This window comes from Dendrobates tinctorius, unplaced genomic scaffold (genome assembly GCF_039654945.1).
Source record: "Dendrobates tinctorius isolate UK_male_01 unplaced genomic scaffold, ASM3965494v1 ptg000051l, whole genome shotgun sequence".
Taxonomy (NCBI): domain Eukaryota; kingdom Metazoa; phylum Chordata; class Amphibia; order Anura; family Dendrobatidae; genus Dendrobates; species Dendrobates tinctorius.
Genome location: NW_027361719.1, coordinates 3638075 through 3659549, shown reverse-complemented (window position 1 = coordinate 3659549; position 21475 = coordinate 3638075). Strand labels below are relative to the sequence as shown.

Here is a 21475-nt window from a genome sequence, read left to right as displayed (position 1 = left end):
GGTTGTCCTAGTACTGGTCAACCTCTTTAACATTGACTATTGTGAATGGTGGATGCTGTATTTTCTACTGTACATAGAGGTGTTCCTTTTCATTGGAATCCTGTCTGTGATGATAATGAGAATGCAGAAAAGCTTTCTGTACAGAAATGGAAGTTCACTTCCGGTGTAAGGCCTAGAGGCTAGCTTGAAAATTACAAGACTTCTAATGACACATTCCCTTTAAGTTGACGGACAACATTCAATATGTGATGGGCTAAATACCCTGTGCCATGTAAAAAGTAGAGTCGCTATGTGCTCATTTCTTCCAACCAGCAAACAATCTTTTACCTTTTTCACCAAGTCATTTTCTTCTATCTGTCCAAGATCTCTACCCGATGCCTGAGCAATTCTCTTCCCCGCAACCAGATTACCGACCATCACGGATGCTGGGCCAACTCCTTCAATGTAGAGGAAACAATTTATAATAGGATTTAGTAAGTCGATAAAGACGTGTGCACAATGCGCTCACACACGGAACGTTAGACGAGTGCGGTGGAGGATTCTAGTCTCCTGGAACCTTGTAAGGGGTTCCCGAAATACAGCAGCAGCAAGATCTGATGGGGATGAAAAACTAAGCCTGGACACAAAAGTGTTTCACACGTCAACGAGCATTTTCAGGGGTTCCCACATTGTAATAAGACAATTACTGGCCTAAAAGCTGTTATACAGAAGGAAAAAAATAACACTTTGTCCCAAAGAGCATGGTGCCCACTTGCTGCTTGGACTTGTATTCATGGTGTATAAGCGTGCCAACATGGCACCACAATATCATTACTGTACATCATAGTGTATATGAGGACATTCTGAATATTTACCGGGCTGTTTCTGCCGTGGCTTTGGCAGGTTGGTCACACACGTGTGAGGACACATGAGTATATTGCACGGGTGTAAGGTGCCTTCCAAAAAGTGCTGCTTTGTTTGAGATAGGTGAATTCCTCCAAGTGGCGTTTTTGGCAATGTGTTTGCAGGAACAAGGGCAAGGCAGTAAACTCCCACCTGATGGATACTATCGATGGCCTGGATGGAAGAGAAGAAATCATTCGGAAATGGCATAAGAATTCGGCATAAAATATATATAGTATTCAGTAATCTTATAGCAAATATGTAGAAAAATAACTCTAGTCATTGCGCACACCGAGTATCTGCAGCAGACTTTTCTGCATCAACAACCAGAGGGTTAGCAGGAAAAACCGTGTAAAATGTGTGCCACGTCGCGTTTTGATGCGCTCTTTCCATGCACAATGGGTGAAACCGATACAAAAACGCTGAAAAAATTGAAATGCTGCAGATATGTAAAAACGATTGGAAAGATCAAATCAGCAAGGAAAATAATCAGCGTGTGCATGAGATTTCAGAGATTTATCCACTTTGCTGGTACATTAAAAAGAAGAGTTTTTTTTACTATTGAAAAAATGTTGTAAAAATGCAGAGTGTGAACAAGCCCTTACTGAAAATAAATGATGTGGACACTTACGGTCATTTTTTTTGTATTTTGGACTAAACATAATTTTTGCACTCAAAGTTCTTTAAAAAAGTTGTGCCGTTTGCTTTGCATAGCGTCTGTGAGAATCTGTCAGTGAGCTCGTTCTGATGGCGAGGTTTCAACTCGTATCTTTTTTTCCCCCTCATTTTCTCTATGAGAGAGAGGCTCAGAAAAAGACAGGAAAAAATGCCACAAATGTTCCCCTCGACGAGCTCATACTCTCCGATAACTCACTCTGCAGCCAGCAATGTGCAGGGAAACAAAGAGCCCAGAGAAGCCAAATAGGGAAACATTTATAAGAAAACGAACTTGTAAAATAATTTTAAGTTCTCAATATATATATATATATATATATATATATATATATATATATATATATATATATTTAAAAAAAAAAAAAAAAAAGGTCTCTGAAGGGGTCCATATTCTTAAACTTTGAGCAGAAAACCGGAGCGCAAACATTTAAGACATCAAAAAAAAAAGGACCCACATAAGAACCATGTAACCCTTTACCTGCAGGACACGACTCATCCACTGGAAGGAATCCTCCTCTGAGGCATCAGGACGCTGCTCTGCCACCACCACGATGCGTTCATCATAGAACACCGTCACTGAGAACACCGCAATCCTGACAAATACAACACAACATAAATGCACCATCTCATTATGATCGATGAGGGGGCTCACCTCTGGGACCCCACTAATACGGAGAATAAAGAGACAGCAGTCCTAATTCACACTGTGGCTACTTCACCATTTTCTCCACACAGTGACACTCATGGCCACCGGGCTGAGTAGGACACTGCTTGGGTAGGACTGGATGCAGGTCCCGTGGACAGCGGGGAGCTAGTGAAAGACAATTGGGCACAGACTCTTTATTCTCAGAATGGATTGTTGGGGTGACGGAGGTCACAGAGATGAGACCAGAGCAGATTATAAAGTGATGGAGTATTCTGGTGATAAATCATTTTAAGAGATGAGAATGATGGTTTAACAAACTAAATAGCAATAGTCTTTGTTGGGGATACTAATATTTCACAGGTATGGGGTAGAGAGGTCATTACTATATGCTTCAGACTATACACAATATTGCCACATGCACTGTACATGCGCACACACAGCTCCGATGTCTACATGCGCACACACAGCTCCGCTGTCTACATGGGCACACACAGCTCCGCTGTCTACATGGGCACACACAGCTCCGCTGTCTACATGGGCACACACAGCTCCGCTGTCTACATGGGCACACACAGCTCCGCTGTCTACATGGGCACACACAGCTCCGCTGTCTACATGGGCACACACAGCTCCGCTGTCTACATGGGCACACACAGCTCCGCTGTCTACATGGGCACACACAGCTCCGCTGTCTACATGGGCACACACAGCTCCGCTGTCTACATGGGCACACACAGCTCCGCTGTCTACATGGGCACACACAGCTCCGCTGTCTACATGGGCACACACAGCTCCGCTGTCTACATGGGCACACACAGCTCCGCTGTCTACATGCGCACACACAGATCACTTTGCCACACTCATGCACACCACTATGCTACATTACATACACACAACTCTGCTACATCAACACACATACTACCACATTCCCAGGTAAGTCAATGACCACATGACGTGAAAGACCCTTCAGCTACTCAAAGCATGCAGCATGAGTGTCGGTTCTGATGGTTCCTCTCCTGCCTTTCAGCGATCAAAGTGATCAAAGTCGAGCAGGATGGGAGACAGCAGTTCCTCAGTGATCGGGAAGGACATGGTGTCAGTGTTCTCCTTGATTATAAGAAACTCTGCACACACTTTTCTGGCAAAAATTTTCAGTTCCATAAAGTAGATCTTCTAGTCCAAAAATAAAGCATGTTTTATTCAATGAGTGGGTAAGCTGAATATGTAATACACAGGGATTTCATGTCCATGTGCTTATTACCAATATCTATAGCAATAGGTGGCATAAAGTTGTCATTAAATTTGGAGGTAATAATACAGAAGTGAACCACACGCCTGCAGCCATTGTATGTGTCACTGGCTCTGGAGATCATTTATACCTAGATCCGCTTCTTTTAGGCACTGATTTTATTACTTCATTTATTGCATTGTAAAAAAATACACAATTTCGTTCAGTGCTGAAGGCGACTGGTAAAAAAAGGGTCACAAAATGGCGACATAAAGCAAACTGAAAATACACTTCCACACGCTATACCCCTTTAACACATCACTGAGTATGTCCTACCTTCCTCTGTACAAGGTTTTAATCGATTCCACGGCTAATGCAGTTGCTACAATGTCATCTGCATTGTGCCGCCTTCCGCTAACCACCAACGTCCCATCCATTTTTCCTACCACAAACACAAGATTGCCCTGGAAAAAGGAAAAACAATATCATTTAGATAAAAAAACTGCAATTTACATTGTTACATATGACGGGGATCTCAATCACTGCAGGGGAATGCAGTTTCCCTCAGATCCTCCACCATACACATGCACTCAGCAGAGTACGGGCTTCAGATGACTTTTCTCTTGAGTGTACGGCAGCGGGCAGTCCAATCAATTATCGGTTATACAGGTCATTCATTGTACATGTTACCTTTTAAAATGGAACAAAAAGAGTCATGGTTTTAACTGCACCTCAACTGCAATGTCTGAATGTACCCTAAAGGAGTAGAAAGTTGGGCAAAGAGTTTTGCGGAACCTTGGTCCAGTGGCCATGTAAACCACCTCTTATCTGCCAACACCTCCGCTGGCTAGTGGACACAACACAACATCATTGTTGCATAATGATGCATACATTACGTATCCTACTAATTAAGAGACAGCGAGATGCCGACAGGTAGGTGGTTTGCAGCACTGATTCAACGGCCATGGATTACCGATATAACCGCCAGACCAAGGTTCCACAAATCTTTTTGCTCAAATCTGGGAGTTGGCTTTTTATTTTTTAAACAAAAATTTTCAACAGTATAAAGACACAAACAGTACAAACCCCTTTGAACCCAATGACCCTCATTAGGAAAAAAAAATCCCGCCCAAACGGAATGATATACTGACTCTGCACCTTTACAGTAGGGAATGTTTGCTATACGAAGAATTAGAAAGTGTAAACAATAGTACGCACAGACTAAGGAAAAAAGGGGGCAATTTATATCTCTCAGGATCACTCCTCCTCCGCTCTCATCTCTCCAAAATACTTGGAGTATCTGGCAGGCCATGTAGGAGTCAGCAAGCTTATATATTCTGCATCGCATCTCCCTGGGAGTTGCCTTTTCTTAGAACCCCTTCTCGAAATGATGACTTGCTAATGATCAATGAGGGTCTTACAGCTGCAAAATAAAATGATACTAAACGGCCCCTATTTAAATAAAGGAATAATACATAGCGGACGGAGCAGATTTCCGCTTAGGTTTTTACAGTAGGCTTCTTCTTGTACATTTAATCTAAGGGACCCGTCACACATAGCGACTCACCAGCAATCCCGACAACGATATCAATGTGTCAGGATCGCTGGTGAATCGCTACATGAGCGCTGGTGAGTTGTCAAACAGCTCGGTGTCGCTGTGTTCGTTAGTTACCAGCGCGCTGATGCAGGGAGCTGGTAACTAACGTACACATCGGGTATCCAAGGGACGTGCGTCCCTTGGATACCCGATGTGTACGTTAGTTACCAGATCGCTGGTCTCCCGCCTGTCACACACAGCGATGCGTGCTGGCCAGCGGGAGACCAGCGACCAAAGAAAAGTCCAGAGGTTTCCCAGAGCGATCAGCGATACCGGCAGGGGGGCCGGTTGCTGATCGCTGTCACACACAGCGATCTCGCTGGTGAGATCGCTGTTGTGTCACAAAACTTGTGACTCAGCAGCGATCTCGCTAGCGAGATCGCTATGTGTGACGGGGCCTTAAAACTAAAGATCTTTTCCCACAAACTAAGTTGATTTTAATCAATAGATCTTGGAATAGTAATTTCCACAATTGGATGTGTTTAAAACAAATGTTTGTTTGTGCTGAGATAATCTTATAAATGTGCTCCTGCTGTGTGCTGTGTAATGTCTGACCGTACAGGGAGATGGTCTGATCAGGGGAGGAAGCAAAAGTGTATACAGACCGGACAGCAGGAGATCACAGCTGATTCTTGTGAAGTAAAGCATTTATCTGCCTGGTTTAAAATATATTTTACCTCCATGCAACAAATCATTTGCGATCCCCTGCTGTCCTGTCTGTATCCTCGCTTTTGCTTCCTCCCCTACCCAGGAGCTGTGGTGTGATCAGACCATGTCCCTGAACGGTCAGACACAGCCATTACACAGTACACAGCAGGGGCACATTTATAAGATTATCTCAGCACAGGAACATTTTATTTAAACACATCCAATTGTAGAAATTATTATTATTCCAAGATCTATGGATTAAGATGAACTTTGTTCTTGTGACAGCCTCTTTAAGGCAAAAGACAAAAATCAATTATACAATGAGGAAAGGAAGAGCCTGAATTTACTTATAAAAGGGATAAGGTCGCATTTTCTACATCAAGTTAACTTTAGTAGCAGCCAATTAAATGCAGCACTTACAGGTCCTACGAATCCCAGTAACCCAGTCCTGGTAAATGGGGTTTCCCCAATTGGAGTTCCTGTGGCACCAAATGGTAAAACCTGGAGAAAAAAAAAACAATTAAGTGACTTGCTGCTTGCAAAAGTACAAGAAAGAGGGATCGTACATGTAAGCTGAAACTCTGAAGCGAGGCAGTCAGGGTTTCCAAAAGCTTTATGTGACAGACACCGCGGGTACCATATTCACACAGCAATCAGAGAGCATGGACAGATGTCTATTTGTAGAAAGTCCAGGCAGGGAACGGAGAACATTGTACTCCTTCCAAATACAGACAGATGACACCTGTGCTCGCACTGCAGACCTGTCCAGATCACAGTAGTCTTACAAAGATTTACACGAAAACTCCCTCAGATCTTAGTTTTCATCTAGTGCACAATTCCACAGTGAGGAAACTGAATATAAAGATGTGAAAAATCATGGACAGAGACAACAGAACGGCTTGGTTTTGGACTTTGCTTGGAAGTGATTGACAATGTAAAGGAATTTCCAAGACAATTCCTGTCAGTTAGACAGGACCCATAAAGGGAAGGAACCATCAGAAAATGACCTATTGTTTAAATCAGGTTTTTGTGATGGACGCATTTTTTTTTTTAATTTGGCAAATTTTTTTTTTTCACATCACAATCTTTATATAAAAAAATCGTAATCTTGCACTTTTCACACTCGCCACTAAGGCTTTTTTAGACTCATACTACCTGATGTTTCAGGAAATGTTTTCAGCAGGTTCTTTATCAGCAGAGGCAGGATTGCAATGACAAGTAAAGCCCCCGTCACACACAGCGAGATCGCTGCTGAGTCACACTTATCAGCGACCGGCCCCCCTGCTGGGTATCGGTGATCGTGCTCGAATGCCCTGGACCTTTTTTTGATCGTTGGTCTCCCGCTGGCCAGCACGCATTGCTGCGTGTGGCAGGCGGGAGACCAGCGATCAGCAAGCTGGATGCTGGTTTCCAATGTAAACCACAGGTAACTAAGGGCGCACGTCACTTAGTTACCTGCTGTGTACCTTAGATACCAGCGCGCTAGTACAGGGGAGCTGGTAACCAAGTTAAACAGCGGGTTTCTAAGCGCCGCGCCTAGAAACCCGCTGTTTACCCTGGATACCAGCTCCCTGCACCAGCACGCTGGTATCTAAGGTACACTGCAAGTAACTAAGCGACGAGCGCTTGTTACCCACGTCGTCGCTGGTCCTGATCGCTGCTGAGATCTGCCTGTTTGGCAGCTCACCAGCAATCATGTAGCGACACACCAGCGATCCTGACAAGGTGATATCTTTGTCGGGATCGCTGGTGCGTGGCTATGTGTGACGGGGCCCTAACACCTGTAAACACAACTGATAGTACAGAATCCCCCAATGTCGATGTCATAGCTCTCCCTGTTTCCCTTTCATTACCAAGGAGCTTTTCACATGCTCATTTGGTGCGTCAATACATAAGATAGAGGCAGACTCTGTTCATTGCAGCTACATACATGTGTTGTTTCCTGAAACAGCAGGAAGATTAAAATCTAAAAAAGCCCCAGTGGCTAATGTGAAAATTGCAAAATTTAGATTTTTTTATTTTTAACACTGATTGTGATATGTACAAAAAAAGCAGCGTCAAAAATACTTTCCGTATATACTCGAGTATAAGCCGACCCGAGTATAAGCCGACCCCCCCCTAATTTTGCCACAAAAAACTGGGAAAACTTATTGACTCGTGTATAAGTCGAGGGTGCACAGTGAGTGGCCTCAGTTATCTGCAGTGTGTGGCCCCAGTTATGATGCACAGTGAGTGGCCCCAGTTATCTGCACAGTGAGTGGCCCCAGTTATGATGCACAGTGAGTGGCCCCAGTTATGATGCACAGTGAGTGGCCCCAGTTATACTGCACAGTGAGTGGCCCCAGTTATGATGCACAGTGAGTGGCCCCAGTTATGATGCACAGTGAGTGGCCCCAGTTATGATGCACAGTGAGTGGCCCCAGTTATGATGCACAGTGAGTGGCCCCAGTTATGTACACAGTGAGTGGCCCCAGTTATGATGCACAGTGAGTGGCCCCCAGTTATGATGCACAGTGAGTGGCCCCAGTTATACTGCACAGTGAGTGGCCCCAGTTATGCTGCACAGTGAGTGGCCCCAGTTATGCTGCACAGTGAGTGGCCCCAGTTATGCTGCACAGTGAGTGGCCCCAGTTATGCTGCACAGTGAGTGGCCCCCAGTTATGATGCACAGTGAGTGGCCCCAGTTATGCTGCACAGTGAGTGGCCCCCAGTTATGCTGCACAGTGAGTGGCCCCAGTTATGATGCACAGTGAGTGGCCCCAGTTATGATGCACAGTGAGTGGCCCCCAGTTATGATGCACAGTGAGTGGCCCCCAGTTATGATGCACAGTGAGTGGCCCCAGTTATGTGCACAGTGAGTGGCCCCAGTTATGATGCACAGTGAGTGGCCCCAGTTATGATGCACAGTGAGTGGCCCCAGTTATGATGCACAGTGAGTGGCCCCAGTTATGATGCACAGTGAGTGGCCCCAGTTATGATGCACAGTGAGTGGCCCCAGTTATGATGCACAGTGAGTGGCCCCAGTTATGATGCACAGTGAGTGGCCCCAGTTATGATGCACAGTGAGTGGCCCCAGTTATGATGCACAGTGAGTGGCCCCAGTTATGATGCACAGTGAGTGGCCCCAGTTATGATGCACAGTGAGTGGCCCCAGTTATGATGAACAGTGAGTGGCCCCAGTTATGATGCACAGTGAGTGGCCCCAGTTATGATGCACAGTGAGTGGCCCCAGTTATCTGCACAGTGAGTGGCCCCAGTTATCTGCACAGTGAGTGGCCCCAGTTATCTGCACAGAGTGGCCCCAGCTTTTCTGCACAGTGAGTGGCCCCAGCTTTGCTGCACAGTGAGTGGCCCCAGTTATCTGCACAGTGAGTGGCCCCAGCTTTGCTGCACAGTGAGTGGCCCCAGCTTTGCTGCACAGTGAGTGGCCCCAGTTATCTGCACAGTGAGTGGCCCCAGCTTTGCTGCTCAGTGAGTGGCCCCAGCTTTGCTGCACAGTGAGTGGCCCCAGTTATCTGCACAGTGAGTGGCCCCAGTTATCTGCACAGTGAGTGGCCCCAGTTATCTGCACAGTGAGTGGCCCCAGTTATCTGCACAGTGAGTGGCCCCAGTTATGATGCACAGTGAGTGGCCCCAGTTATGCTGCACAGTGAGTGGCCCCAGTTATGCTGCACAGTGAGTGGCCCCAGTTATGCTGCACAGTGAGTGGCCCCAGTTATGCTGCACAGTGAGTGGCCCCAGCTTTGCAGCACAGTGAGTGGCCCCAGTTATCTGCACAGTATGTGGCCCCAGCTTTTCTGCACAGTGAGTGGCCCCATCATGTTGCTGCTGCCGCTGCCTCCCTTACAAAAAAAAACAAAAACCTGTATGCTCACCTCAGTCGCTGCCCCTGCTCATCAGTGTTGCGCTCTGCAGTGACTGTACAGGCAGAGAGCGCGATAGCGCCCTCTGACCTGATTGTCACTGCAGAGGATGCAAGACAGCAGAGCGCAGGGACAGGTGAATATGCCTGCCCCCCCCGTTCATACTCACCGGGTCCTGGCGCTTGTCTCTGCAGCTCCCCTGCTTGTTGTTCCATGTTGTCGGTGCTGCTCTCTTCCTGGTTCAGCGGTCACGTGGTACCCGCTAATTAAATATGCACATATTTAATGAGCGGGTACCATTTGACAGCTGAAGCAGGAAGAGAGCAGCGCCGACAACATGGAACAAGCAGGGGAGCTGCAGAGAAGGGTGAGTATGATCTGACACCCCCGCTCCCCCGCCGATCCCCCCCCCGGTATATGACTCTTGTATAAGCCGAGGGGGGGGGGGGGGGGAGACTTTCAGCCCCAAAAAATGGGCTGAAAATCTCGGCTTATACACGAGTATATACGGTAATAAAAAAAATAAATTCAGCTAAAAAATATTATTTAAACAATAGGACATTAAAACATGTTAACAAAAATGTCTTGAAACTGAATAATAGGTCATTTTCTGATGATATCTTCCCTTTAACAATAACCTGATCACAAAGTGTTGCCCCTGCTGGTGCCCAGAATGATCAGCTGAAATCTTTGATAAAACCTATAGCATATGATAAGCATTCCTGCAGCGCCACTATTGGGAAACATTAAACATTACACAGCTCACATTCAAATCAAATCCATTATATGTAATGCATATCAGGACAGGTCCTCCGGGGTAGGTGACACTTCTTGGAACCACATTACAGTTTGGACCAAAGGAGAGACCATGATCCTGAACAGAGGGCCACTAGTAATAACTAAGTATTACTTAAAAGGTTTATTCAGGTGTATGTTTTTTTGTTTTTTTTATTTTACTATGGACCTAAAAACAAATGGGCAGGTAGCTGTGCACTATCTGCCTGTTATAACCCGCAATTGACAGTCGATACATAGCGGTAACTAACTGCTCCTGTCATCAATTCAGCTTCTCAACGTCAACAGAGCAGCGACTCCTCTTTCGGGCTGCTCTGTCGACAGGGAGTGACTACGGACATCATGCTGATTGACAGCTCTCCACAGTTAGGCAGCGGGCAGCCGCCTGTCAATCAGCATGACATCTGCAGTCACGACCTGACAACAGAACAAAGTAGAAGAGAAGACGCTGATCTGTCAACGTGATGTCAGTGGAAGCCACTGAATCTCTGGCAGAAGTGCTCTGTGCCAGCAAAGATCGGTGCTGGGTACAACAAGGAGGTAGGTAGTGTAGTCCAAAAAAAAGTACTGGATAAAGCCTTTAATAAAAGATGAACAAAACTTTATTTCAGGTCAGTGAGAAGCAGCTTCCTAAATATGTAGACGAAGCCAAGGTACGAAGCTGTAGCATCAGACTGAATACACCCTGAAAATGGCGCCTCTCATTCAATTAAATGATTTACTGCGGCAAAATCTGCAATAGATTGTGTGAATTTAGTTGTGGAAATGCTGTGCAGTTACCATGGGTTTCACACTTTGCATAATAAGAAGTCAGAATAGATCCATCCTTTACATTTTTAGATTGCCAGAAAGTGAATAAAATGTAGAATGTATCTTGAATGTTTCTTATGATTCTCAGGATTTACTAGTCACTAGTGCTGCATTATAGTTATTTGCCCTGGGGCGTGCAAGCAATCAGAATATATGTGTACACACCTCAAATGTATTCTTCGTCACTCCCGACAGTCCGTAATAACTTATGCCTCCTCCTTTGTAACTCACGCAGATTTCTCCAATCTCATCCGTCTTACATAACTGCGGCACGGCTTCTGGTTTTACAATACACATCACCCCTGAAAAGGCAGAAGAGCGGGAATCAGACAGCAACAGACTGGGACTTTATATGTATAAAATCAGTGTTCAATTCTGCACCAACTTGTGTTACAAACAATTGTAAAAAGATTGATCAAGTTGTTATCTATGAGCCTCACGTTCAGATTTGAACATTTTTCTTAGCCGCAGGCCCCTTTTTTCTACAACTGTGCTGTATTTCCTTTTTTGTTTTTTATTTATTCCCTTATTTGGATCCGGTATTTTCTCTGACTAGTAAAAGTGAGTTCTTGAGATCAGTTCTCTTTGTGATGGTGCGGTGTCTCTGGAGACGTTGTGGCCCAGGAACTGAAAAGCTTTTCGTAGCAGCAGGGGTGATGTTTGGCACCTAGGTCAATCCTTCTGTGGGTGCTTGCTGCCATGTGGCACACTCTACTAATAATGTAACTATTATCTTGAAGAGGTAGTCATGAGTTGGCGATGGGCTTAAACAATTTTATCAGGATATTAATTTTATCAGGATGTTAACGGGATTGTACTACAATTAGAAGTTATGTTCTATACATAGGATAGAAGATAATTTTTTAATTGCTGGAGGTCCAACTGCTGAAACCCCAAGATATCCCGAGAACGGAGCTCTGAAAAGCCTGATTCTGAAAGAGTGGGCTTCAAGCATGCACAGCCAGGCTTCATTAATTCTCAGTGGAAGAGCTGAAGACTAGCGGATTGCTGTGCCTGGTTACTCTGATGTTCCCATTGAGAAAGAATAGAGTGGAGGTGTTCACTCTTGACCTTGGGTCCATTCAGACAATGTCATTCAGAGATCCATTCTTGGGATCAGTGGAGGTTCCACTAGTTAACTCCTATTCCAAGGTTAAGGACAAACTTCAAAGCGTGCTACAACTATCTCTATATATAAAACTGAGTGTGTGTGTGTGTGTGTGTGTGTGTGTGTGTATCACCAACCAATCACGAAGCATCTTTCATTTCAGCAGAGCTGTTTAAAAGAAGCTGAGCTATGATTGGTTGCTATGAGCAACAGTTTTCCTTGCAATCAATCACTAAGCATCTCTCATTTCACCAGAGCAGGTTAAAAGAAGCTGAGCTGTGATTGGTTGCTATAAGCAACTTTTCCCACTTGACAACACCTCAGCAGACACTGACATGGTGGGAGAAATCTAGCATCCCTGGGAACATAAGCTCCCAGCCATTGTCTGCCCTCCAAAAAGGAGCACAGAGCACATGACAGAAATGAATCCCCCCCTCCTGGGCCCATATACACATCACACATCCTCCATCATATAGGCACATGTTCCCTCTTAAAGGGATCATTGGTATGGAAGTCAGAGCAAATCCATCCAGCGCTTTGGTTTTGACCCCAGGCCTTTCTTAAAGGGATCTCCGCTATAGAAGTCAGGGCAATTGCCTTCAAATGCTCTGGTACTGACCCCAGGCTCTCTTAAAGGGATCTCCTGTATGGAAGTTAGGGCAAATCCCTCAGCGCTCTGATTCTGACCCCAGGGTTCTATTAAAGGGAATCTGTCACCCCTTTTTTGAGATATCATATAATGATATCATTCAATTGTGTGTCACATAAGGATTCTCTTAGCACTTTTGCTTCCCAATGACCCCGCACCTTTCATGCATAAATACCTTGTTTATATCGGTTCAGAGGTATGTAAACTGCTGCTGTCCGGTCCGCTGGGCGGGGCTTATTCACCTGCTCCCCCCCTCCCTGTCTTGCTCTATGCATTTCTTCTTGTGTAGAGCAAGACAGGGAGGGGGGAGCAGGTGAATAAGCCCCGCCCAGCGGACCGGACCGTGGCAGTTTACATACATCTGAACCGATATAAACAAGGTATTTATGCATGAAGTTTGCGTTGTCAGGGGGAAGCAAAAGTACTAAGAGAATCCTTATGTGACACACAATTGAATGATATCATTATATGATATCTCAAAAAAGGGGTGACAGATTCCCTTTAAAGGGATCATTGGTATGCAAGTAACGGCAAATCCACTCAGCACTCTGGTTCTGATCCCAGGCTCTCTTAAAGGGATCTCCGGGATGGAAGCTAGGACCGTTCCACTCAGCTCTGTGGTTCTGACCCCAGGGTCTCTTAAAGGGATCATTGGCAAGGAATTTAGGACAAATCCACTCTGCACTTTGGTACTGACCCCAGGCCTTTCTTAAAGGGATCTCTGCTATGGAAATCAGGGCAATTGCCTTCAAATGCTCTGGTACTGACCCCAGGCTCTCTTAAAGGGATCTCCTGTATGGAAGTTAGGGCAAAACCCTCAGCGCTCTGATTCTGACCCCTGGGTTCTATTAAAGGGATCCCCGGTATGAAAGTTAGGGCAAATCCACTCAGAGCTCTGGTTCTGACCCAAGGCCCCTCTTAAAGGGATCCCCGGTATGAAAGTGAGAGCAAATCCACTCTGTGCTTTGGTACTGACCCCAGGCCTCTCAAAGGGATCTCCGGTATGTTATGGTAAATCCCTCAGCGCTCTGATTCTCACCCCAGGCTTCTATTAAAGGGATCATTGGTATGGAAGTCAGGGCAAATCCACTCAGCGCTCTGGTTCTGACGCCAGGCCTCTCTTAAAGGGATCCCCGGTATGGAAGTTAGGACCGTTCCACTAAGCACTCTGGTTCTGACCCCAGGCTGACAGGATGATGTGGGATATTAGGGGTAGTAGTCCAGTGGCTCTGGCTGACGAGACGATGTGGGATATTAGAGGTAGTAGTCCGGTGGCTCTGGCTGACGGGATGATGTGGGATATTAGGGGTAGTAGTCCGGTGGCTCTGGCTGATGGGACAATGTGGGATATTAGGAGTAGTAGTCCGGTGGCTCTGGCTGATGGGACGATGTGGGATATTAGGGGTTGTTGTCCGGTGGCTCTGGCTGACGGGATGATGTGGGATATTATAGTGAACGTGGCTATAAAGAGTGGGCGGGGCTCTACACTCAGCTTTATATATATATATACACACACACACATACATACATACACACACACAGTATATATATTCATTATAATTTGTTGTAACTAACCGTAGTTAGTTACTATGCCTGGGCAGCGCCGGACTTTTCCGCTAGTTTTACATAAAAATCTTGTCTTCATTTATGAAAATTTTGATTTTCTGCAATAGATCAAGGTGTAATATTTGCATATGCGGTCCAGGTCCTTTCTTCTCCATAGCTGTGGTGCATTTACAAATTTAAAAGTAATGGGGATTATTTACAATACTTGTAGAAAATGTAATTTAATCTTTTACCAATCCCATTTTTCCATGAATAGCCTATTAATCAATTAATGACTTGGCCATTTACTCCCCTTCCCGGCCAGGCATATTTTCGGGTTTTATTGTACCCACGCTTTTATCAGCTCTATCATTTTTTCTCATATAACTATTGAACTAATTTTGTCTCTTTTTTTAGCAATGCATGGGGCTTAGGGTGTGTGCACACGTTGCGGATTTTGCTGCGGATCCGCAGCCGTTTTCCATGTGGTGTACAGTACCATGTAAACCTATGGAAAACCAAGTCCGCTGTGCACATGCCGTGAAACATTCAGTGCAGATTTGCTGCGGTTTATTTTCAGCAGCATGTCAATTGTTTTTGCGGATCCACAGCTGCAGTTTCCATTCTGGGACATACAAAATTCTCTCTCTCTCTCTCTAGAAGCACAAGGGACAAACTTTTGGACAAATCCGCTCAGGCAAAACGCACTAGAATCCGCATCAAATACGCTGGAAAAACACTAAGAATCCGCAGAAAAAAGCAAACGTTTTACCCTGCGGTTTCTGCCAACAGATTCGGATTCTCTGCAGAAAAATCTACAGACTAATCCGCAACGTGTGCACACACCCTTACTATTTCATTTCTATTTTTTTTCCTTTGCGGATATTGGGGTAAAACGTAAAGAAAGATAGGTAATACAGGTCTATATTTAATTTTTATGACTACAGAAAACAGCTAAAAACATTAAATTGTCTCCGCCTTTCCGCTGAAATTATCTTTATATATTGAACATATTTCTACGATGTGAAGTGGGGCTAGAAACTGTGATGTAGACAGGCAGAATCTCTTTTAGGCTGTGTGCCCACGATGCGATTTTTAAGTGTTTTTGCCGCGATTTTCGGCGCAAAAACGCTGCGAAAACATTTAAAAATTGTGTACAGAACGCCCCCCCCATGCATTCCTACGGCATTCCGCACATGCTGTGCTAATGCTTCGCTTTTTTCCACGGCGGAATCGCATCGCGGAAAAAAATTGCAGCATGCTCATTCTTTTGTGCAGAATCGCAAAGAATTGCCGCGATTCCGCACCCATAGGAATGCATGAGAATCGCTTACTTCCCGCATGTGGCTATGCCCACCATGCGCGAAGTTAAGCATCTCATGTGCGGTTGGTACCCACGGTGTGGAGGAGAGGAGACAGTCCTTCAGGCCCTGGGTACCATACCCCTGTAAAAAAAAGAATAAAAAATCGGGGTATATTTACCTTCCGACGTCCCGCGCTGCCATCCCGGGCCTCAGTGTTCCCAGTAATGCCTCGCGTGACTCTAGCGGTCTCGCGAGATCGCTATAGCAACGCGAGACCAACGTCATCACAAGTCTCGCAAGGCATTACTGGAAACGCTGAGGCCCGGGATGGCAGCGCGGGACGTCGGAAGGTAAATATACCCCGATTTTTTATTTAATTATTTTTTACATTCTTTCTTTTACTATTGATGCCGCATAGGCAGCCTCAATAGTAAAAACCTGGTCACACTTGTCAAACACTATGTTTGACGAGTGTGACCAACCTGTCAATCACTTTCCAAGCGATGCTTCAAATCGCTTGGAAAGTGCTTGAATATCGCACGCGAAAATCGCGGCAAAATCACAAACATAATTGCGGTAAAATCGCGCTGAAAAAAAACACGCGATTTCTGGGAAGGAGTCCGGTTTTCAGTGTCCGGACTTAAACGCTACGTGGGCACATAGCCTCAGTTTGTGTTTTTTTTTATTTATGCTTTTTTTCCTACTTTATTTATGCTATTTTTATTTATTTTTCTCATTTATTTTATACACTATGCCCCTCAAAGGTATATCATACATAGTCCCAGCTACAGGGAAATTTCAACCTCCTAGCTGCATAATATAGAGTTCTCTCTGTTTCCTAGGACATAGCAACTACTTTTCCTTTCCTACATCAAGTGACCAAACGTTCACTGGGTCCAGAGGAGGAAGCAGGGTAAGTGCTTCCTAATCGATATACACACAGTTTTATAACATCGGTGCAGAAATAATTTTGGACTAGCAGGATGAATAAAGTCTATAGGCAGTTTAAAAGCAGTTAAAGCAGATAATACATCACAACATACTGGCATACATTTCATACAAAGTATATGGAGATGATGAAGCTGCCAAAAGAATTGATAAAAACAAAAATCAGCTAATCATTTTTAGCAAATGCTGTATATGACTAGTATACATCACACATTGAAACATCAAAAATGTCCTCCCCTACCTCCAGGCATCACGTGACCAACATCTTGCACCGTTAAAGCAGAGTTCTTATCTTCAGTGTTTACACGGATAACACCATAACTTAACCCATTCATGGACAGAATAGCTCTTCCAGGCAGTGGGGCCCCAGGGATCCCAGGTCTTAATAAAAATAATTGTTTTATGACACTGCACATTGTAACATCATAAGTAATTACTAGGCTTAACGTAGACAGATACAAGATGGAAACGAGACTATACTGTACAAAACTGATATAGAAAACTCTTGCAAGCTTCAATGTACCGACCCAGTATCCTCAATATAGATAGATGCACAGAGATATATATTTAACCCCTTTCATTCCCATGATATAGCAGATGAAAAAAAAATTAAGGCCATCTCTAAACGCAAGTATCATGTTGATAGTTTATTTTCTTACTATACCTTCGGATGGCTACGGTCATGGCTTCTGGAGATGTGGCACATGGACAAATCGCTTCAGGCTTAAGACCATAATTTTGAAATAAACTCAGGAAAGCGTCACAGGATGAAACAGACCCTGGGCAAAATCAGAGAAAAACACAGCAATTAAATGCATTCTAGAGTTATTAAATAAAAGAGGGTTAACAGTGGAGAGATATTACACTTCAAGGGTTCCAGATTGTGTAACCTACCACTACATGTAAAATTACTATAATTATGGCAGGTAAGCTAAAGTAGGACACAGCATCAAAATATCCTCGCATGATGCTAGACTAGAGGCACTGGATATATCAAATGAAGAGCTGAAGACTTGAGTGTACGTAGAAGCATATATAAATGGTAATGGAAATGAAAATACATATGGAGAAATTCCCGTAAGTACGGTACTTCCTTTAACACATCCCACCCCGATTACACGAAAGTCTAATTCCTTTCACAAGTATGGAGAACATATCATGATAGGAACCATTTGGGCAATACACATAGGCTGTGATAAAAAGTCAACGACAGCTGGGAGGCTGCAGGTTGGTTTGAAGAATTCTAAGGTGGCCATCAACAATAGATGCTAGCTGAACCTGCTGATCTTGGTCAACCTTTAGGTAGTGATGACTCAATCAATTAGCAGGACCCTGGTCCAGCAGCCACATCGATGCCACCATGATGGTGACACACCACACCTACAAATCTCAGAAAAAGAGCAGAGGATGCAAATAGGACGTGGTTCACTGGGCTCTCATCCAGCCGCTGAGGACTTCTTGCATGTCTGCTAAACCAAGGCTCTGCAAATCGATTCAGTTATCTTCAATAATTAGGAATTCTGACTTTCTCTTGCTGGCAGGTGTTGAGGGGATGGAGCCTCTGCCTGTAGGATTTTAACATGCCCAATAGGTTTGTTCTGGTACAGGTTTACTCCCCTCTCCCAATTTGGTCAGTATTTTGCATCAGAATTTGTAAGCCAAAACTAGGTCTGTGTTTACGACATGGGGGACATAACAGATAGATTTAGACTACTTCTCTTTTTTTGCTCCTATACCTGTTTTTAGTTTTAAAATACTGATGTAAAATACTGATCAAATCTGCAATGTATGATTAAGGGTCCATTCATCATTCTTGAAGAAAAGCTTCCTTCAAACCTACCATAGATCAGCGAAAAAATGAGTAGGCCATGTAACATGCATACTCTATGGGTCTGTATGATAGTATTATCGAATGTTCGGTATGTGTCAAATATTAAACAAGCGCCATAAGACTTGTATGTAACACATTGGCAATCGGAAAAAATCTGTTGCCTGTTGATTTGCCTAATTAATGAAGCACAGACTGCAGTGCATCCTTTTCTACATTTGTTACTGTATATGCAGTTCTCAGTACATGTTTATTAACCCCTTTGCGCATGTCGCTTCTCTCCCTTTGATGTGGGCTCCGACAGTGAGCCCACATCTTTCCCGGCAAATGTCAGCTGTTTTGAACAGCTGACATGTGCCCGGAACAGCTGCGGGTGGAATCACGATCCACCTGCGGCTAATAACCCGTTAAATGCTGCCGTCAAACTCGGTCAGCGGCATTTAATGTGTGCTTCCGGCCATCGGGACAGATCGCAGGTAACCGGAGGGTTGGCATGACAACCAGAGGTCTCCTAGAGACCTTTATGGTTGTCACTGCCCGGTGGTCGGCACTCATAGCAAGTGAGGTATTCTGTCACATGCAGGTGATCTGATCATTGCCTGTACAGTATCTAGCAGAGCCAATCGAGTCATGGAGACTATTGAAACATGCCAAAAGTAAAAAAAAGTTTTTAAAAATATTAAAAAAAAATATATAAAAGGTTTAAATCATCACCCTTTTGCCCCATTCAAAATAAAACAATGAAAAAAAAAAAAAAAATCAAACATACACATATTCGGTATCGCCGCATTCAGAATCACCCGATCTATCAATAAAAAAAAGGATTAACCTGATCGCTAAACGGCGTAGCGAGAAAAAAAAAAAAAGTCAAAATGCCAGAATTACCTTTTTTTGGTTGCCGCAACATTGCATTAAAATGCAATAATGGGTGATCAAAAGATTGTATCTGCACCAATATGATATCAATAAGAACGTCAGCTCGGCGCACAAAAAATAAGCCCCCACCCGACCCGAGATCACGAAAAATGGAGATGCTACGGGTCTCGGAAAATGACACATTTTCTTATTATTTTATTTTTTTTTAACAAACTTTGGATTTTTTTCACTACTTAAATAAAAAAGAACCTTGTTTGGTGCCTGTAAACTCGCAATGACCTGGAGAATCATAATGGCAGGTCAGTTTTAGCATTTTGTGAACATGGTAATAATAAAATCCAAAAGAATTGTTGTGGAATTGCACTTTTTTTTTGCAATTTCTTTGCACTTGGAATTTTTTTTTCTCATTTTTGAGTACATGATATGGTAAAACCAATGGTGTCATTCAAAAGTACAACTTGTCCAGCAAGAAACAAGCCCTCATATGGCCATATTGACGGAAATGGCTCTGGGAAGAAGGGGCAGTGAAAAACAAAAAAGCAAAAACTAAAAAGGGAAAGGCCTCAAAGGGGTTAAATAGATGGTAAATGGCACAGGTACTTTTATTTGGCCTAAACCCTAGAGGGGGGTGTCTCTTCCTCAATGTCATCCTCTGCTTAAGTGACTATAATCGAGTGGTTTTGTTGTGAATGGGTAGTGAATGGTTTCCCACTCATCCGAACAGCCAAGACGTAATACTATATTTTCCCATGCAACCTACTGATGGTGCTGATGATCCAACTCTATATGCAGAACATGAATATGCATTTTTAAGCAGCAAGTAAAATTGACACAAAACAACTGTCCACAATCTTATTGAATGTTGCAGTTTTGTTCTTTACAATCTGGTTATCATAATCATTAATCATAAACTACAAGGCCGCTTACATGGATTGGCTCCATCTGTTACAATGAGCATGCGGAGTGAGGCCAAACTGATATCCTTCTGTTCTCGGTGTGCAATCATTGCCCAGTGCAAGTCCCGGCACTTTACTACTGCAACCCTGGCTGAGAGACAAGAAAACACAAAGACGTATTCATGACTTTATCTCAGTGCTGTACATTCATGAAGGACATCCATTTCCTTCACTTCTTGTTTCCAACGGAAGAAAAATCAACCTAAATGCCAAGATCTCAGCACCATGTCATTTAAACAATTGCAGGCTTTGGCACTGATCTAACTAAAAATAAACCCTCATAATAAAGAATAGAAATTGCTCAAAACTGGCAGCGATCTCACGCAGGTTTCAAGATAATATACTGACAAGAGTTCTGTCCATCAATATGGCACAAATGCATTGGTGAAGTTACAGCTGCTGCTCACTATTCTTGGTCCCTTTTGATATCTTCTATTATTAAAGGGGTTCTCAAAGAGTGTAATAAAATGCCCCTCATCACACAATTCTCACAGCAGCCTTTCCTAGTCATGTGTCGGGACGGTCTGCAGTCTGAAGAAAGACAGCTTTCAAATCCTGTGTCTCAACTGACAGAGGAGCTGTATTGTAAGCACACATACTGGAGCTATCGCAGCAGGGTTGTGACATGAAAAGAAATAAGTCTTCTCCTCTGCTGATAGGACTGAGGCTGGAGAAAAATAATCCTCAGTGTTCAGTCAGCGAGAACACCATCTATTGCATCAATTACGCCATGGGGCCTATTCTGTTACATGCAGACCTTTTTCACATATTAGTTGTTTTGGTAAGTATTTGCTCAGAAATTGCAGACCACAATCAGAAGAACCTACAGAATGAAAACCTATAATTGAAAGATTCTTTATTTAGGTGTCAGATGTCCTAAAAAAGTATTGACAGCACTTCATTCACCTCACAGTCAACAAGGCAGCACTAAGGGCCCTTTGACACTGCGTTCTTCCTCACACTCCGTAGTCCCATCAGGGCTTTCAAACCCCTTCACACCCCACAAAACGGGATTTGGACATATGTGCGATGGGGTTATTGACTATAATGGTGCCGATAGAGTCAATGTGTGCTCTGTCGTGCGTCATTTTCAGGAGAATACGCCTATTCGAGGCGA

The 21475-nt window shown here is 44.0% G+C and overlaps 1 protein-coding gene across 4 annotated transcripts in view; it reads right to left on the bottom strand.

The window, feature by feature from the left end:
- DIP2B (disco interacting protein 2 homolog B) overlaps positions 1-21475 on the bottom strand; it is a 233740-nt gene that overhangs the window by 34894 nt on the left and 177371 nt on the right. For all 4 annotated transcript variants that reach the window (XM_073576699.1, XM_073576700.1, XM_073576701.1 and 1 more), the window contains 9 exons: positions 20330-20449; positions 17363-17477; positions 16940-17079; positions 11310-11446; positions 6097-6177; positions 3768-3895; positions 2036-2150; positions 855-1056; positions 328-437 (listed from right to left, as the gene is read on the bottom strand). In XM_073576699.1, coding sequence (XP_073432800.1) covers positions 328-437; positions 855-1056; positions 2036-2150; positions 3768-3895; positions 6097-6177; positions 11310-11446; positions 16940-17079; positions 17363-17477; positions 20330-20449 — 1148 coding nt within the window. The remainder of the gene's footprint in view (positions 1-327; positions 438-854; positions 1057-2035; positions 2151-3767; positions 3896-6096; positions 6178-11309; positions 11447-16939; positions 17080-17362; positions 17478-20329; positions 20450-21475) is intronic.